At 39.8% G+C, this 18,306-nt stretch overlaps 1 protein-coding gene across 3 annotated transcripts in view; it reads left to right on the forward strand.

Moving 5' to 3' along the window:
- Nucleotides 1–17,045, forward strand: part of POLB (DNA polymerase beta) — a 33,851-nt gene extending 16,806 nt beyond the window's left edge. For 2 of the 3 annotated variants that reach the window (XM_017889856.1, XM_017889858.1), the window contains exons 7-14: nucleotides 1,077–1,128; nucleotides 2,721–2,775; nucleotides 2,871–2,943; nucleotides 6,827–6,897; nucleotides 8,109–8,195; nucleotides 14,521–14,585; nucleotides 15,100–15,239; nucleotides 16,800–17,045. In XM_017889856.1, coding sequence (XP_017745345.1) covers nucleotides 1,077–1,128; nucleotides 2,721–2,775; nucleotides 2,871–2,943; nucleotides 6,827–6,897; nucleotides 8,109–8,195; nucleotides 14,521–14,585; nucleotides 15,100–15,239; nucleotides 16,800–16,894 — 638 coding nt within the window. In that variant the 3' untranslated portion in view covers nucleotides 16,895–17,045. Of the gene's footprint in view, nucleotides 1–1,076; nucleotides 1,129–2,720; nucleotides 2,776–2,870; nucleotides 2,944–6,826; nucleotides 6,898–8,108; nucleotides 8,196–14,520; nucleotides 14,586–15,099; nucleotides 15,288–16,799 lie in introns of all 3 variants that reach the window. The other variant, XM_017889857.1, reaches the window with a different exon arrangement.
- Nucleotides 17,046–18,306: the final 1,261 nt, after the last annotated feature.

Genomic DNA, 18,306 nt, shown 5'->3' on the forward strand with positions numbered 1-18,306 from the left:
AATATGGGATGTTATGACAATTTTTAAGTTAAAAAATGCAAGTACAGTAATAGTTTTCCTTTCAACAGGATTTTTTTTTTTTTTTTTTTTTGGAGACAGAGTCTTGCTCTCTCTGCCCAGAAGTGCAGTGGCGTGATCTTAGCTCACTGCAACCTCTGCCACCTGGGTTCAAGCGATTTTCCTGCCTCAGCCTCCTGAGTAGCTGGGATTACAGGTGCGCACCACCGTGCCTGGCTAATTTTTGAAGTTTTAGTAGAGATGGGGTTTCACTGTGTTGGTCAGGCTGGGCTCAAACTCCTGACTTCATGATCCTCCCGCCTTGGCCTCCCAAAGTGCTGGAATTACAGGCATGAGCCACTGCACCCGGCTTAACAGGATTTTTAGCACAATGACTGCACAAATCTACTACTCAGTACTAATGGAATGAGAGAGTGAAAGAAAAAAAATATGAATAAACCTAGTTAATCAGAAAACATTCAGAAGTTGTTGTTACTACTGCTACTTTTAGAATAAATTAAACCATATTGGTTCTTATAAGGTTGTTTTTTGCTGTAGTTAGTAAAATTTGGTGTCATTCTGTTTTTTTGGTTTTTTTTTTTTTTTTTTTTCCTGAAATAAGGTCTCACTCTGTTGCCCAGGCTGGATTGCAGTGATGCAATCTCGGCTCACTACAGCTTCCACCTCCCGGGTTCAAGTGATTCTCTTGCCTCAGCCTCCCAAGTAGCTGGGATTACAGGGGCACACCACCGTGTCTGGCTGATTTTTTGCATTTTCAGTAGAGATGGGGTTTCACCATGTTGGCCAGGCTGGTCTCAAACTCCTGACCTCGTGATCTGCCCGCCTTGGCCTCCCAAAGTACTGGGATTACAGGTGTGAGCCACCGTGCCCAGCCCTGAAGAGTCACTTTTATGTAGCTCTTCATATCTGAAATTTTTTTCTCATTGTGTTTTCAGTCATTTCAGTGTATTTGTTCCCCAGGTGGTTCTTTATAAAAAGTCATTGAGTTTAGCATTTTTCCCCTGAAAAGCATTAAATTAACATGTCAATTTATTTATCTTTATTTATCTTCTGTACAGATCTCAGAAAAAATGAAGATAAATTGAACCATCATCAGCGAATTGGGCTGAAGTAAGATGGCAAATTTTGTTTTGACACTTGAGATGTAAAAGTAAAATTTTTATAGACATTCTTTTATATACCACAAGGACTCTTCAAACTTAGCTAAACCACAACCATTTTCCTATTCAGAAGTGCTAAGATTTGTGGACTTCTATAGAGTATCTACCTGTGTTCACACAATGCTTTCACTTTTGCTTTCTAGTTTACTTGTTTTGAGGATTTCCCTTCTTCTTTTTACTTTAGCAGGGAACTTCCTCTTCAAATACCTAGGACTGAGTGTATCAGGCAGTCAGTGGGTTTTTATTTCATGCTCACATTGTACAAAGCACTGCACTAGGTTTGGGGTAAAGATATAGAGAGGTTGAGTATAACTTTTAAGGAGTTTTATAGTGTACCCAGGAAGATAGGACATGAATATGAAAAACTAAATTTAAAAAAAGGACAAACCTCATACCTAAATAACCACATAGGGATAACTCCTAGGCATATTTCTATATCAGTATCAATAATTATTTTGTGTGCCAGATAGAGTCTGGGAACCCCCTTTCTAATTATTTACAGTTATGGTGCATAAGCACTATATGTATCTCTTCTGGCATTGTATAGTGTTGTGGGTGATTCAGTTCTAATAACCTTTTGAATTTTCCTGTTGATGCTTTACCATAATATTTTAAACTTATACTACCATTCCAAAATCTTGAGCCAGTAAGAGACCTGGATGGTATGATTCTTGCTTTCCTGGCACTTCTGTAGTAAATGGAGGTCTTCTGAAGAACTGGTTTGGTGAGAATTGGCTGTGAGCAGGCACTTCATCATGCTGAAGCATATGCTTAGATGTTGTTTCACACTGAGTTCCCTAACAGCCTTATTGAGATGTAATTCATATGTCCTGTAATTCATCCATTTAAAATATACAATTCAGTGACTTTTAGTATATTCACAGAGTTGTGCAACCATCACTACAGTCAGTTTTAGAACATTTTGTTATCTCAGAAAGAACCCTGTACCTATTACTAGTCATTCCCCCATTGCCTCCCCCTATGCCCACCTTAGACCTAGGCAGCTGCTCATCTACTTTCTATCCCTATGGATTTGCCTATTCTGGACACTTAATGTAAATGAAGTCATACAGTATGTGGTCTTTTGTGACTGACTTCTTTCACTTAGCATATTGTTGTCTGAGTTCATCCATGTTGCAGGATAGTATTTGAAAATATAATTTTGCAGGATGTAAGAGCCGTAAATTGTAACCCCTTGCCTTGTCAGTAGAGAGCAGTCTACTTTGAAATTATGCCCTAACTTAAATGTATTTATTTACTCTTGTTACACGAATATGTAGCTTATTTGCAAATAAGTTTAGATGGAGTCTTCGAAATATTACAAAGGATGACACTTAAGGATTTTGATCCAATTTAGGAATAAACCTTCCCCCATTCACCCCACTCCCAATTTTGTTGTTGTCTTCTCAATGAATTCATTCTAGCCTTGATTTGTGAGAATGATCTGCTGGTATGGCCTGGACAATTGTTATAAAAGACAATTTAATTTTAAGGAGATTTAAATTTTATAAAATCTTTTGTCTACTTATTCTGTCTTTATAGATACTTTGGGGACTTTGAAAAAAGAATTCCTCGTGAAGAGATGTTACAAATGCAAGTAAGATGTGTCAAATTATATTCTTTGATTAGAATTGAGAGTGTCACTTGTGAAAAGCCATTTTGGGAATACTGACTTAATTTTTCTTCTATTAGGATATTGTACTAAATGAAGTTAAAAAAGTGGATTCTGAATACATTGCTACAGTCTGTGGCAGTTTCAGAAGAGGTAACATACTTCCTAATCTTGGGTTATTTTTGCCCTGATACTAAAATTGCCTAATGTATGTGAAGAACTTGGATTAAAAAGATGTAATTTGTGGTACTTCATAGACTCACTAAGACCTAGTAGTATTAGTTAAGGGTATTTGTTTGTAGATGGGAATATGTAACTAGGGGAAATTCATCCTGATTTTATTATAGGATGATATTTTAATGACTAGTTTTAACGACACTTATTAAATGACTTTAAGTATATTGAAATGCTAGTAATGGTAGTCTTTGGCTCTTTGGCTAGATGATAGTGAAATTGTGGGTAGTTTTGTTAATTTACCTTTCTTTTTCTTTTTTCTTTTTTTTTTTTTTTGAGACAGAGTCTCACTCTCTCGCCAGGCTGGAGTGCAGTGGTGCCATCTCGGCTCACTGCAACCTCTGCCTCCCAGGTTCAAGTGATTCTCCTGCCTCAGCCTCCTGAGTAGGTGGGACTGTATACAGGCACGTGCCACCATGCTCAGCTAATTTTTGTATTTTTAGTAGAAACGGGGTTTCACCATGTTGGCCAGGATAGTCTCAATCTCTTGGCCTCGTGATCCGCCCACCTCAGCCTCCCAAAGTGCTGGGATTACAGGCGTGAGCCACCATGCCTCACTGCCCAAGTTTTCTATAAAAGAGCTAAGAAATAATGTTTTAGAAGTACCAGTTCAAAACCAATTCTTACAATAAGCGGGTTCATGAGAAGAGTTCTGCTTAGTATGTGAATGTGAGCAAAGAAAGAACCACACAACCTGGTGTCTTACTGATTTAACATTTTGAAAAGCTCATACATGCTTAAAAATATTAACTTTTGGGCAGGCACGGTGGCCCACGCCTATAATCCCAACATTATGGGAGGCTGAGGCGGGCGGATCATGAGGTCAGGAGATTGAGACCATCCTGGCTAACACGGTGAAACCCTGTCTCTACTAAAAATACAAAAAATTAGCCGGGTGTGGTGGCAGGCACCTGTAGTCCCAGCTACTTGGGAGGCTGAGGCAGGAGAATGACATGAACCTGGGAGGTGGAGCTTGCAGCAAGCCGAAATTGTGCCACGGCACTCCAGCCTGGGCAACAGAGCGAGACTACATCTCAAAACAAAGTAAACTTTTAAAATTGGAGTAGAAAAAGCTTATTTAAAACATTTTAGAGTATGTTAGAGTTGATAGAGTAGATACCTGAACTGAATCTCTGGTCACCTATGGAATTTTGTCTAGGAAGTAGGTGATGGAATACTCTGGGTAGCTGCTGTAAGAATCTAGAGTTGGGGAGAGAAAACTAAATCCATACTCACTGATTAGTAGAAAGAACGTTGGACCAGGGTCAAAAGACCTGGGGTCTGAGGCCAGATCTACCACTGTTACGTCTCTCCTGATCTAGATTCCATACTTGCAAAATGAGAGAACTGAAATTAACCAGTTGTTCAAGTATGTCTGCATCAGAAATACCTAGGACTTAAAAAAAAAAAAAAAAAACATATTGTTGTACCCTCCTACAAATCTGCTAAATAAGAACCTCCTTAGGTGGGAATTGGGATTCTGTATTTTCAAAATGTAGATTTGGAGGCACAGCAAGCCACATGCTTGCTATCATGGCTATGACAACCTTCCTGGATTTATTTCTATTTTATTTTTACTTTTTTGGGGTATGTTGTATGGTTATATGCTTTCACATAAAAAGGTATACACTAAGATGTCTCACTTCCACAGTCCCTGTGCACTCCTTCCTACTCCTTCCTACTAAGTCCCATTAAGAACCACTTCCCTATGGATTCTTGTAATGTTTCTTCCTGAAAATACAACCACATATTAGTATACCATCTTTATTTCTTTCTTCTCCCTTTCTTTCATAAAGTAACATAATATGTATACAATACTATACCTTGCTTTTTTCACTTATAAATACATCCTGGAGATTTTTCCATATCAATATGTAGAAAACTTCCTTCTTTATTTGTTTTTTGAGATGGGGTCTCTCTCTGTCACCCAGGCTGGAGTGTAGTGGCGTGATCTCGGCTCACTGCAACCTCCGCCTCCTGTGCTGAAGTGATCCTCCCACTTCAACCTCTAGAGTAGCTGGGACCACAGGCAGGTGCCAACACACCCGGCTAATTTTTTTTTTTTTTTTTTGGTAGAGACCTGGTTTTACTATGTTGCCTGGGCTGGTCTCTACTCTTGGCTCAAGTGATCCACCCACCTCAGCCTCCCCAAGTGCTGATATTACAGGCATGAACCACCGTACCTGGCCCCTTATTCTTTTTTGTAGCTGCATAACATTCAGTTGTATGCATGTATCATACTTCATTTATTTATCCAGTCCCCTATTAATGGACCCTTGGGTTGTTTCTGTTTTTTTGCTCATACAGATTTTTTGTTTTTGTTTTTTTAGATAAAGTGAAACATTGTTGTTGGTAGGCAGACGGTGAAAGACATCCAGCTTTTAGGAGAACGAAATGAGAAGAAGAGAAGGCATAGATTTTCCTTTACTAAAATAGCTTCCATGGATGTGCAGTACACAGTCTAGTCTTCTTTTTCTTTTTGAGGCGGAGTCTCGCTGTGTCGCCCAGGCTGGAGTGCAGTGGTGTGATCTCAGCTCATTGCAACCTCTGCTTCCCAGGTTCAAGCAATTCTCCTGCCTCAACCTCCCGAGTAGCTGAGATTACAGGCACACACCACCATGTCTGGCAACTTTTTGTATTTTTTTTTTTTTAGTAGAAATAGGGTTTCACCATGTTGGCCAGACTGGTCTTGAACTCCTGACCTCAAGTGATCCACCCACCTTGGCCTCCCAAAGTTCTGGGATTATACGTGTGAGCCGCCGTGCCCGGCCTAGCCTTCTTTATATTTAAATATTTGGTTAAGGCGCTGTGGCTCATGCTTGTAATCCCAGCACTTTGGGAGGCTGAAGTGAGAGGATCTCAAAGACACTGCAAGATCTTTAGTCACCAAAAGTATGTTTGGCCTCTATTGTACTTATCAAAATGCAAGGGAGGAGATAGATTGGATTCTTTTATGCTGTATACCAGGCACTATAGTGGATGCTTTTACATATGTTCTTATTTACACAATAGCAGATGAAGTAGTTTTTAGTAGTTTACATATAAGAAAACTGAGGTCTAGAGGAATGAAGAGTCTTCATTTGTAGCACTGAAAAAAAAGTAAAATGAACAAATTCCATCTAAGTGGAGACAGAATTTCATAGAATATAGGAAAAGAAAGGTTTAAATAGCTGCATGTAACTTGCCTGAAGCTATGTGGTTGTAGAGTATAGATCGATTAATTGAGTTCAATCATAGGAATTGAAATGAGTTTTCTTTTTTTTTTAAAAAAAAGAGCCTTCGTCTCTCTATGTTAACTGGGTTGGTCTCGAACTGCTGGCCTCAGCGATCCTCTGGCCTCAGCCTCTCAAAGTGTTGGGATTACAGGCATGAGCCACTGTGCCCGGCCGAAATGAGTTTTCTGATTAACTTTTATAGAGTTACAGTATATTGTTTAATTTGAGATTTTTACATATAGAGTTGTTCATAGGTGTATTTTAAAGCTATTTTAAAATATTGTTTTTATTCATTATTGAGTAGTTACTTAGGTGCATTTTTAACACATTAAATTAACTTATTGTATACAATGTGTATCTAATGCCGATTACTGTTGTCATCACAGATTCTGCTGTCTACATCAATACACCTGAATAGTTGGACAGAAAATTGAAATCTTTTAACTAATTCTGACTATGAAGCACAGTGAAATAGAAAGTTAGGCTGTAAGAAGTAAGGCTTTTCTGTGTGTGTCATCAGCTTGGTTCCATTTGCCCAATTGATACATTTATGTGGACAATCTCATATGTGTCTTCTGTCATCACAGGTGCAGAGTCCAGTGGTGACATGGATGTTCTCCTGACCCATCCCAGCTTCACTTCGGAATCAACCAAACAGGTGCCTCAGAGTTTATAATCAATGTGATCAGTCTCACACAACAGTGAATTTCACTTTTTAAATGATAGTTGGATGTTTTCAGAGTAAGTTTGGTTTTTGCCTTCCCGAAAAGTCTGCTGAAGAGCTTTGTACTGATTGAATTCTGCGAAAGGCAAATTTCTCGATAGGGATACCTATTGTTCTTCCATGAGGAGCTGGGAGGACAGTCTAACATTTGAAAGAGATGACATCTAATACAATAGTTTTAGAACGACTTACTATCTGTGATAAATACGTTAGAAATACTATAATCAGGTTTTCATTAAAGGAATATTTTCTCTTAAAAAATGAAATATTGAGAAACCTTACTTCTATTAGAAAACCTGTGAAGGCAAAACATTTTTTATTTTACAACATATGCCTTTAAAAGATGGAACAGCTGACTCTTTGATTTTTTTTCCCATGAGCCATTTCAAGAACAGTAAAACTCTTTGATTTAAGGAAACAGATAAATACAACTGATCATTGTTTTAACAATCATAATACCTTAAACAGTGGTTTCTAAAAATATGTTTCAAAGATGAATTTTCTATTGGAAAAAGTACTTGCTCAGAACATTAAAAAACATAGAGATGGCCAGGCACGGTGGCTCACGCATGTAATCCCAACACTGGGAGGCCAAGATAGGCGGATCACAAGGTCAAGAGATCGAGACCATCCTGCTCAACATCGTGAAACCCCGTCTCCACTAAAAATATAAAAATTAACTGGGCGCGATGGTGCATGCCTGTAGTCCCAGCTACTCGGGATGCTGAGGCAGGAGAATCGCTTGAACCTGGGAGACAAAGTTTGCAATGAGCTGAGATCATACCACTGCACTCCAGCCTGGCAACAGAGCGAGACTCCATCTTAAAAAAAAAAAGAGAGATTTCTCCATAAATAATTAGAAAACTCATGTTAAAAATGTTTTCTTTCCGGGCTCAATTCCCTGCCAAAAAAAACGGTTTCTTAGCCAGGCATGATGTTGTTCCTGATACTCTGGATGCTGAGGTAGGAGGATCACTTGAGTCCAGGAGTTCAAGGCTATAGTTTGCCGTGATTGTACCTGTGAAGAGCACAATCTCCAGTCTGTGCAATATAGCAGCACTCTGTCTCTGAAGATATTGTTAAATATTTTCTTGCCATTACAAAGTAACTACTCTTTTTCTTATTCTCTAATTATGATTCTGCAGCCAAAACTGTTACATCAGGTTGTGGAGCAGTTACAAAAGGTTCGTTTTATCACAGATACCCTGTCGAAGGGTGAGACAAAGTTCATGGTAAGTACTTGTTAAGAGTTAGCACATCTAAAAAAAAAACTTGGAGACTGTTTAGTAACCATTCTGAGTGTGCGACTTCATGGTAGCTTTGAATTACTGTCAACAAATAGAGTATCCATGAGACTTTAAAGAAAAGTAATCAGCAGGATGCCTGATTCTCATAACTACTCTCAGAATATTTTAGGAAAGAATTTTCTTTTAATTATCCACTTGTAAATAACAGGTGTCATCAGAATAGTTAATTAGGCCTGGGCATGGCAGGATAATCCCAGCTCTTTGGGAGGCCAAGGTGGGCAGATCGTGAGGTCAGGTGATCAAGACTATCCTGGCTAACATGGGGAAACCCCGTCTCTACTAAAAATACAAAAAATTAGCCAGGCATGGTGGCGGGCGCCTGTAGTCCCAGCTACTCGGGGGGCTGAGGCAGGAGAATCACTTGAACCCAGGAGGCAGAGGTTGCAGTGAGCCGAGATCATACCACTGCACTCCAGCCTGGGTGACAGAGCGAGACTCTGTCTCAAAAAAAAAAAGAATAGTTAATGAGGCATAATCTGCTTTTTGAAAATATCAGTAATGACTTTGACACACATTAAGTTTTTCCCTAAAATAGCAAATGGTTCTCATCTTCTCTGACTCAGAATTCTTCAATAAGTGAAGTTAGAATTGATTGAAAAATATTAATCTATTTCAACACCAAAGAAAGAAAAGTCATCACGGTCTGTGATAGAACACTCAAGGGAAGAAACATGTTACATGGAATGGTAACGAGGGAAGTTGATTGGGGGGAAATTAAGAGACTTAAGTAATTCAGAGAATGGAGTGAGTTAAAGCAGATTAATAATGATTCTTATACCAACCGCGGCAGATAGAATTAGAATTAAGAGTCTTTTTTTTTTTTGTTTTTTTTGAGATGGAGTTTCACTCTTATCACCCAGGCTGGAGTGCAGTGAGGTAATCTCGGCTCACTGTAACCTCCGCCTCCCGGGTTCAAGCGATTCTCCTGCCTCACCCTGCCGAGTAGCTGGGATTTCAGGCGCCTGCCACCATGCCCAACTAATTTTTATATTTTTAGTAGAGACTGGGTTTCACCATGTTGTCTGGACTGGTCTCGAACTCCTGGCCTCAGGTGATCTGCCTGCCTCGGCCTCCCAAAGTGCTGGGATTACAGGCATGAGCCACCGTGCCCAGCCTAGAATTAAGATTCTTACTTCCTCTTTTTTGAGACAGGGTCTTGGTCTGTCACCTAGGCTGTAGTGCAGTGGCGAAACATGGCTTACTGCAGCTTCAACCTCTGGGGTTCAAGCCGTCCTCCCACCTCAACCTCCTGAGTAGCTGGGACTACAGGTGCACATCACCATGCCCGGCTAAGTTTTGTATTTTTTGTAGAGATGGGGTTTCACCATGTTGCTCAGACTGGTCTTGAACTCCTCATCTCAAGTGATCCACCCTCCTTGCCCTCCCAGAGTACTGGGATTACATACATGACCCACTGTGCCCGGGCCTGTTACTTCTTTCTTAACGTGACGTTTAGTGTTCCATCACTTATATACATCATTTGAGTCCATTTTCTCCACACCCCACTTTTCCCAGGTTATATGACTGAAAGGAAAGAGACTGTGCTTTTGGAGAGTGGACATGCTAAAATTAGTAAGAGTCTCAGTGCATAGATTTGACAAGAGTTTTAGCCAAAGCTAGAAGATAGTTGAGAAAGATAATTAAATTGTCATGCCATTCAGAAAGTAGAGTGGTGTTTGCCAGGGCCTGGAAGGAGGGGGTAATAGGGAGTTCCTGTTTAAATGGCGCAGAGTTTCAGTTGCGGAAGATGAAAACATTCTGGACATGGATGGTGGTGATGGTTGCACAACAATGTGAATGTACTTAATGCTACAGAATGGTACACTTAAAAATGGTTAAAATAGTAGTCAGGCACAGTGGCTCATGTCCATAATCCCAGTGACTTGGGAGGCTAAGGTGGGAGAATGGCTTGAGCCCAGGAGTTTGAGGTATAGTGAGCCATGATCGCATTACTGCACTCTAGCCTGGGTGACAGAGCAAGACCCCATCTCAAAAAAGAAAAAAAAAAAAAAAAAGATGGCAAATAGTAAATTGTATGTCATGTATATTTAACCCACACACATATAAAAAATCATGTCATTAAGTTCAGCATGGTGATATTAGTGGGCTGTGAAAGTGTATTTTCTAAGCTGGTCACACTTCAACAATGCTTCCAAACGAACGTTGGAAAGATAAAAGTAAAGACTCTAGTCAGTCTTTGGAAATTAAATCTCTGATTTGTTCTCTTGACTCTGTCAGGTTTTGAAGTCTTACTCTGTTCCCAAAAGTATATACATACATGAGATGGTATTAAAAATAGGGCTTGTGTATGCCCCATGAACAGCCTTTTCAAATTTAGGTGGATTTTAATTCACTCAAAATGAATGTGCATGAATCTTACATTTAAGAATATTTAGTCAGATAAAATCCTGAAAACAATATCTGCTAGACAAGCTGGATGTTTTGCACAGTAGAAAAGTGTCTTGCTATATCTGGGCATATTCTGGGGACCTCTCTGGCCTAAATCTCTTCCTCAAGTATCATCCCTGTGAAAATCACTAGAAATCCTTACTGGGAAGTGTGCCAACTATTTTCAGAGTTAATGACCAGGAAGGTATTTCCACACTACCATGGCAGAAGCCATTTTTTATAATCTTAATGGTGTTCTGCTGTACTCGAAGAGAGATCCAGAGGAAAAACCAACAGAAGCTATAGGAATCCAGCTAGCGAGAATACAAGGTAAAAGGGCCTAGCATGGTGGCTCACACCTGTAATCTCAGCACTTTGGGAGGCTGAAGCAGGTGAATCACCTGAGGTCGGCAGTTTGAGACCAGCCTGGCCAACACAGCAAAACCCCGTCTCTACTAAAAATACAAAAATTAGCTGGGCGTGGTGGCGGGCACCTGTAGTCCCAGCTACTGGGGAGGCTGAGATGGAAGGATCGCTTGAACCTGGCAGGCAGTGGTTGCAGTGAGCTGAGATTGCGCCATTGCATTCCAGCCTGGGCGACAGAGCAAGACTCCCTCACCCTCCCAAAAAAAGGAAAAAGTATCATCTAGTGGGCTGGATGTAACCTGAAAAGGAAAGGTGGGTAGCCAGGTCTTTGTGATCCTGTTGATAGTGGTGGACTTGGGTTATCCCAGTAGTTGCTCAATCAAAGAAAGGAAACCCTTTGCCTAGGAAGTGTAAGGGCAGCCAAATCCCAGTTATTGCTAGAGATGAGGCTAGTTTAGACCTCACTGTGCATGTGCCACAGGAACGAAGACTAAGGCCACTCACCCATCCTAGGATAGACCTGGGATTGTAGGAACCATGCCCTATCTTGACTTCCCAGTCTTTAAATCATACATCTGGCAGTACATCTAGCGGTATTGACAGGAAAGGCATCCCCCAGACATATTTCCAGAAGAAAACAGGCTAAAACACAAGAAGACTGGGTCTGTTTATTTGTTTTTAAAGTGTAGAAGATTCAGATGACAATAAGAACAAGAAACTAAGATCTTTATGTTGCGACGTAGGAATCCATCTCAGTGGGTGGTTTTTGACAAAATTTGGATGTTATACCTGTGGTTCATAGTCCCTGGAACTTAAAAAAATACCATAGTTGAGCATGCTGTTTTGACATTTGTAATCATTGTTAGGAAGAGAAGCACTCGAGGTCAACTTTCAAATCAATTTTAGAGACAGTTAAGAGGTGGTTTGTATCTTTTGTTATAGAAGAATAGATTTGGATACAGAAGATAGAGGGTCTTATTCTGACTCCATTACTAATATTCTATGTGGCATTGGGAAGGTGGATTTGCTTCTAAAAGGCCTGAGTTTTATCTTTAAAATTGATATTTGCCCTACGTCAGAAGACCGTTATGCAGATCAAAATTAAATAATATATGTGGAAACTTTGAAGAGTTTGTACAATTATTTGATGTACAAATAAGAATTTGCACAACTTCAAAGATACTAGATCTTCCAAGAGTTGTACAAAGAGAGCTGCACAAATATAAGATGTCATCTGTGTGGAAATGGATCAGGAGAGGAAGGTAACCTGGTAAGGATTAGATTGGGGAACAAAAGAAGGGATAGAGAGAGGATGGTGCCTTGAAAGAAGAACAGAATGAGGAGAGTGAGCACCCCCAGGGCAGAAGTTGTATTCAGTCAATTCAGCAAATACATATAAGCATCTCCACCATTCCAGGCACTGTTCTCGAAGCTTGGAATGTATCCATGAATTTAAGTAAAACTCATATTTGAGGATTGTGGGAAGGGACTGATAGTTAACAATGAACATAATAAATATGTGAATTATGTAATAGGTTAGAGTAGTAAGTGTTATTTTTTAAAAAGGAAGAACAGGGTGTAGGGGAGAGGAGAGTGCAGGAGGCAGTGTTAAATAGTGTGGTTGGAGGCAGCCTCACTGAGAACATGAGACTTAGAGAAAGACATAGGGAGTTAGCTAAGCAGATATCTGAGGGAAGAGATAGCCAGGGAGGAGTCCAAGCAGCAAGCCTATGGGAATGAGCGTGAGCAAGATATCCAAAGAAGCTGAGAGCTCTAGGCTTCTAAAAGGAAACTGGCTGCAAAATGAATTCGACTTAGGTAGTGAAATAAGCCATTCTCATTCCATATTTTTGCAAAACCTCTTCTTGCTATCACCACTTACTAGTCTTAAAGATATGCCTCTCCATGTGTTTTTCAAGTTATCTTCAAGACAAATTCCTTTAAGCTAATAGTAAACAAACAGTAGGAAAGCCATGGTTATTCCAGATCATCTTGTACAATCATAGTCTTTAGATAATTGAGCTGTTCTTCCTGTGAATATAGTAGCACTCAGAAGAAAACAGTTTCCTCTGCATTTAACTATTGGTTTTATGTAAGATGAGTGTCATTCAACTTTCAGTATTTTGTGCAAGTTTGGCCTTGGGTGATTTTCTGTGAAATATCTGCAGTAAGAATTCAAGGGACAATAGGAGATACCATGGCTACCGTGAGGAAATGAAAGAGGCTTTATTTCAGACACTCAGTATGAAGCTCCCCAAATGAAATGCCAAACAAAGCTAATCCACTCAATCTAATACAGAATTTACAGTAAAACAGAGAAATTCTTTAACATTAGCACTTCAGAAAAAGTGCAGGAAATAAAATTAGCCTTGAGGAAAGGAACAAAGCCATGAGATAAAATCCTATTACTGATGTGACAAACAGCAACATCATTCCCTGTGGCATCTAGACATCCGCATCCGCAAGGTAATACCTCCTGGTAATTCCAGGTGGAAATGACTTCTGATCCACTTGAAAGTGGAAGTTGAGTTGGAACTTGTTAGTTTCTAAGAAGGTAGGTATTTTGAAGGTAAACATGTTTCATTAATCTTTCTTCCATAGGAACAGCTAAAGAATTAGTTTAGATTTTAATTTTTCTATTTTGCTGAGTGAAAAAGTATGGCTTTTAGTGGCATGTGTTAACTTGACCACTCTTGGGGACCAGAAGCTTGTCACTTGTGTATTTTTCTTAGAATGTAGCATTTGATACTTTTAATTGGAAATTTGGTGGTGCTTATATAGCTTGTTTTACATATGTATGGGTTACTGACCAGTCCAGATTTTTTGTCCATTTTTCTGGAAAGGGAAAAGATAAAACAGACTTAAATAACTTTTGTTTGGAAACTGTAGAAGCATAATGAAAACTTAACCTGTGGAGAAGGAAGAAAGTAATCCTCTCATTTTCTGATCTCATATTTTTCTTATTTTCCGTGTCTTTCTCCCTTCTAGTATCTGAGAGATTTCTTCAATTTCAAACTCTTTTACTTCTGCTACCTATCATTTTAAATTTTTATTTAAACCTTTCCCTGAGGGTTTTCTGTAGTATTCTATCCTTACTTCATGGATAGACTATCTTCCGTTATCTGAGACTATTACTGGTAGCTTTTTTGTTTGTTTTCTTCTTCCTGCATAATCGTTTCTTCCACCTTGCTCTCTTCTGTTTATTTTGATGTCTGTGTTTTGTGTTCAGTGTTTTCTTTGATTAGTTTCTTGTTTAGTATCACGCAAAGGCCAAATCCTCATAATGAGAATCCTCATTTGCAGTTTCGTGTAGTTCTCTAATTATCATGAAGTGTAGTAGAAAGGTGGGATAGTGTATCACTCACAGAAGCTGCTAAAAGTGCTCAGAATTCTAGAGCTGCTAATATTAAAACAAAATGACCTTGTGTTTTGCTTGATTAAAATTAAGCCTTAAGTTTAGAACATCTTTAAACTTGGTTTAAAATATTCATTTTAGGGTGTTTGCCAGCTTCCCAGTAAAAATGATGAAAAAGAATATCCACACAGAAGAATTGATATCAGGTATTGTTCAGACTTTGTTGCTGACCTGTTAACTTTTCCAAACTTGTCTCGTTTTCTCCCTCCCTTTTTGTATCTTGGAGTTCACATTCATATCTAGAGCCTCTTTTTACTCCCAAGAGCCATATGTTCTTGCCAAATGCAATGTTTAGCTCCAAAGTATATAAAGAATAATGACTGTCTACAGACTCTGATTTATTTTCTCTAGATTTACACCTCACCGTGATGCCTTCCACAGCTCAAAAGTCGTTTCCTGCCTGGGCTAAGTTAGTTGTATTAAGTGATAATGCGATTTCATTTCTCCACACCTCTTTCAGAACAAAGTTCACAGAAACCTAAACAAATTACAAGGTTGGGGTGATTTGAGCAGTCTACCTCATGATAGTCTTCTCTTCAATTTACTAGACCACTTAGGCTTATCTTAGGTATTTTGTTCCTTAATGATTTTAGGAGTCCTATATTTGCTAAACTTGAAATGCATGGTAAAAAAAATGTATCTACTGTCCATTTTTTTTAGGTTGATACCCAAAGATCAGTATTACTGTGGTGTTCTCTATTTCACTGGGAGTGATATTTTCAATAAGAATATGAGGGCTCATGCCCTAGAAAAGGGTTTCACAATCAATGAGTACACCATCCGTCCCTTGGGAGTCACTGGTGAGTGTCCACGTGTGTATTAGAGATCATCTCTCATCTCGAGAGAAGGTAATTTTCAAAGATACTTTGGTTTAGCAAACCTTCTAATAACTATGCCAGTTAGTGTAGTTTCTTTGTATTTTTAGTCCTTCAGGCAACAAGAAAGGATGTAATGCATAACATGCTCCTAGGCCCTCAGTTGAAGGCCATCAAGGAAAGCGTTATTTCCAGCTTTGTTAAAATGGATTAAATCCTTGCATGCTCAGTAAAACATCTTACTCATCTAAAAGGGTTTTTTTTTGTTTTTTGCTGTTGTTTAATGTACCTCCAAGACCCCTGAAAAACTCAAGTATCATTGTTTTCAGTGCCACATACTTTGCTTTTAGTGCCACAGTATCTTTGGCCCCATGCTTTTAAAGTTTAAAGAATAAGGATTGCTGAATCTATGCTTAATGGGTCCTGTTAACATTTCACAGTATACTATGTGGTTTACTGTTCTCTACTAGGAGAATGAATTTTTGTCATTTTGTCCTCAAAGTATAAAATAAGGCTTTCATCCCTGGTAGACTAGGGCAGTGCTTCTCACAATTCAGTATGCATACCAGCAACATGGGGGCCTCACTAAATTCAGATTCTAACTCCTTGGGCTTGCAGTGGGGCTCAGGATTCTGCATTTCTAGTAAGCTTCTAGATCAGAGGTTTCCAATCTTTTAGCTTCCCTGGGCCACATTGGAAGAAGAATAATTATCTTGGGCCACACATAAAATACACTAATACTCATGATAGCTGATGAGCTTTTAAAGAAAAAAATTACGAAAACATCTCATCGTGTTTTAAGAAAGTTTACAAATTTGTGTTGGGCCACATTCAAAGCTGTGCTGGGCCGCATGCAGCCCATAGGCCATAGGTTGGATAAGCTTGTTCTAGATGCCAGTGCTGCTAGTCCAAGAACTGAGTTGCAAAGGAACTCACTAGAGTATTTTATATAATAAATACATAGTGGCTCCAGCAGAGAGGACAATCATGAATGAGGATGATTTGAGTGGCCCTAGCTGGGATCCCCAGGTTCCCTTTGTGGCACTGGTGACTCACAAGACAAGGCTCCAGCACAGGCTTCTGGGAGACAATAGAGGTGGTCAGTGTCTTTTTTTTTTTTTTGAAACGGAGTTTCGCTCTTGTTGCCCAGGCTGGAGTGCAATGGCACATTCTCGGCTCAGTGCACCCTCTGCCTCCTGGGTTCAAGCGATTCTCCTGCCTCAGCTTCCCGAGTAGCTGGGATTACAGGCATGCGCCACCACACCCGGCTAATTTTGTATTTTAGTAGAGACGGGGTTTCTCCATGTTGGTCAGGCTGGTCTTAAACTCCTGACCTCAGGTGATCCGCCCGCCTCAGCCTCCCAAAGTGCTGGGATTACAGGCGTGAGCTACCATGTCTGCTAGTGTCTTTCTTTTTTAGTGACTTGGTTACCATTTTCCTTTTTCTTCTGAAAGCAAGTCCCACACAGCTTTTAATCTTGAACCCTCTATAACTAAACTATAAAACTGGTTCTTACAATAAGTTTTTTCTCTCTGTACTTGTAGGAGTTGCTGGAGAACCCCTGCCAGTGGATAGTGAGAAAGACATCTTTGACTACATCCAGTGGAAATACCGAGAACCCAAGGACCGGAGCGAATGAGGCCTGTATCCTCCCTGGCAGACACAGCACAATAGGAGTCTTAATTTATTTCTTAACCTTTGCTATGTAAGGGTCTTTAGTGTTTTTAAATGATTGTTTCTTCTTCATGCTTTCGCTTGCAATGTAGTCAATAAAACCTCGTGTACTATTATTGGATGATGATGTTCTTATTTTCTTAGCAAATATGTTTAGTTTAAATTTTCATATTATGTTCATGATCATACTTTACTATGGGTTTGGTAGAGAGAAATATGAGATGATAGCAGATCTTTAATGGGAGTTTTTATTTTCTCATATTCTGCTCTAGGCTATAAACCACATTACCCCTACTTACAGATCACAAATTAGTTAATTAAGGTACACCCAGAGACTAGCCTCTGGAAGATTGTTCAATATTTTCTAGAAACTAGGGGGGCCAGGCACGGTGGTTCATGCCTGTAATCCCAGTACTTCAGGAGGCTGGGGCAGGTGGATGGCCTGAGGTCAGCAGTTGGAGACTAGCCTGGCCAATATGGTGAAACCCTGTCTCTACTAACAATACAAAAATTAGCTGGGGGTGATGGCAGGTGCCTGTAATCCCAGCTACTTAGGAGGCCGAGGTGGGAAAATTGCTTGAACCCGGGAGGCGGAGGTTGCAGAGAGCCAAGATCACACCACTATACTCTAGTCTGGGCAACAGAGTGAGACTCTATCTCAAAAAAATAAACTAGGGACCTTCATACATTTAATTTTTTGTTGTGCCCATATTTGATTGTATCAGTCCATTCTTGCATTGCTCTAAAAGAATACTGGAGACTGGGTAGTTTATGAAGGAAAAAGGTTTAATTGGCTCATTGTTCTGCAGACTGTATAGGAAGCATGGCACTGCTATCTGCTAAGCTTGTTGGGAGGCCTCAGGAAGGTTTTACTCATGGTGGGAGATGAAGTGGCAGCAGGCACTTCACATGGCGAAGCAGGAGCAAGAGAGAGAGAGGAGGTGCCACACTCTTAAACAACCCGATCTTGTGTCAACTAACAGAACTCACTTATCACCAAGGGGATGGTGCTGAGCCATTCATGAGTCCGCCCTCATTGTCCAGTCACCAGGCCCCACCTCCAGTACTGGAGGTCACATTTCAGCCAGGAGATACGGAAGGGACAAACATCCAAACCATATCATTGAATCTTGTAATATATACTTATAACCTGAATAGAAAAACAGGTGTATGGTGTATCTCTTAAATGAAATCTGTAGCACTTGCTTGAAATCCACTAGAAAGAGCTCCCCTAAGCACAACCACTTCTACTATGCACAAAATACAGCCTTTTAAACTCCAAAGTTTGCCTGAGTCTTCCTCTGGGCTTTTAAGTGCAAGTGGTCAAAATGTATAAATAAAAACACTCCTTGAAAGCCCTGCTTTTCAAATATTAAA

The sequence above is a fragment of the Rhinopithecus bieti genome, unplaced genomic scaffold (assembly GCF_001698545.2).
Source record: "Rhinopithecus bieti isolate Rb0 unplaced genomic scaffold, ASM169854v2 scaffold_19901, whole genome shotgun sequence".
Taxonomy (NCBI): domain Eukaryota; kingdom Metazoa; phylum Chordata; class Mammalia; order Primates; family Cercopithecidae; genus Rhinopithecus; species Rhinopithecus bieti.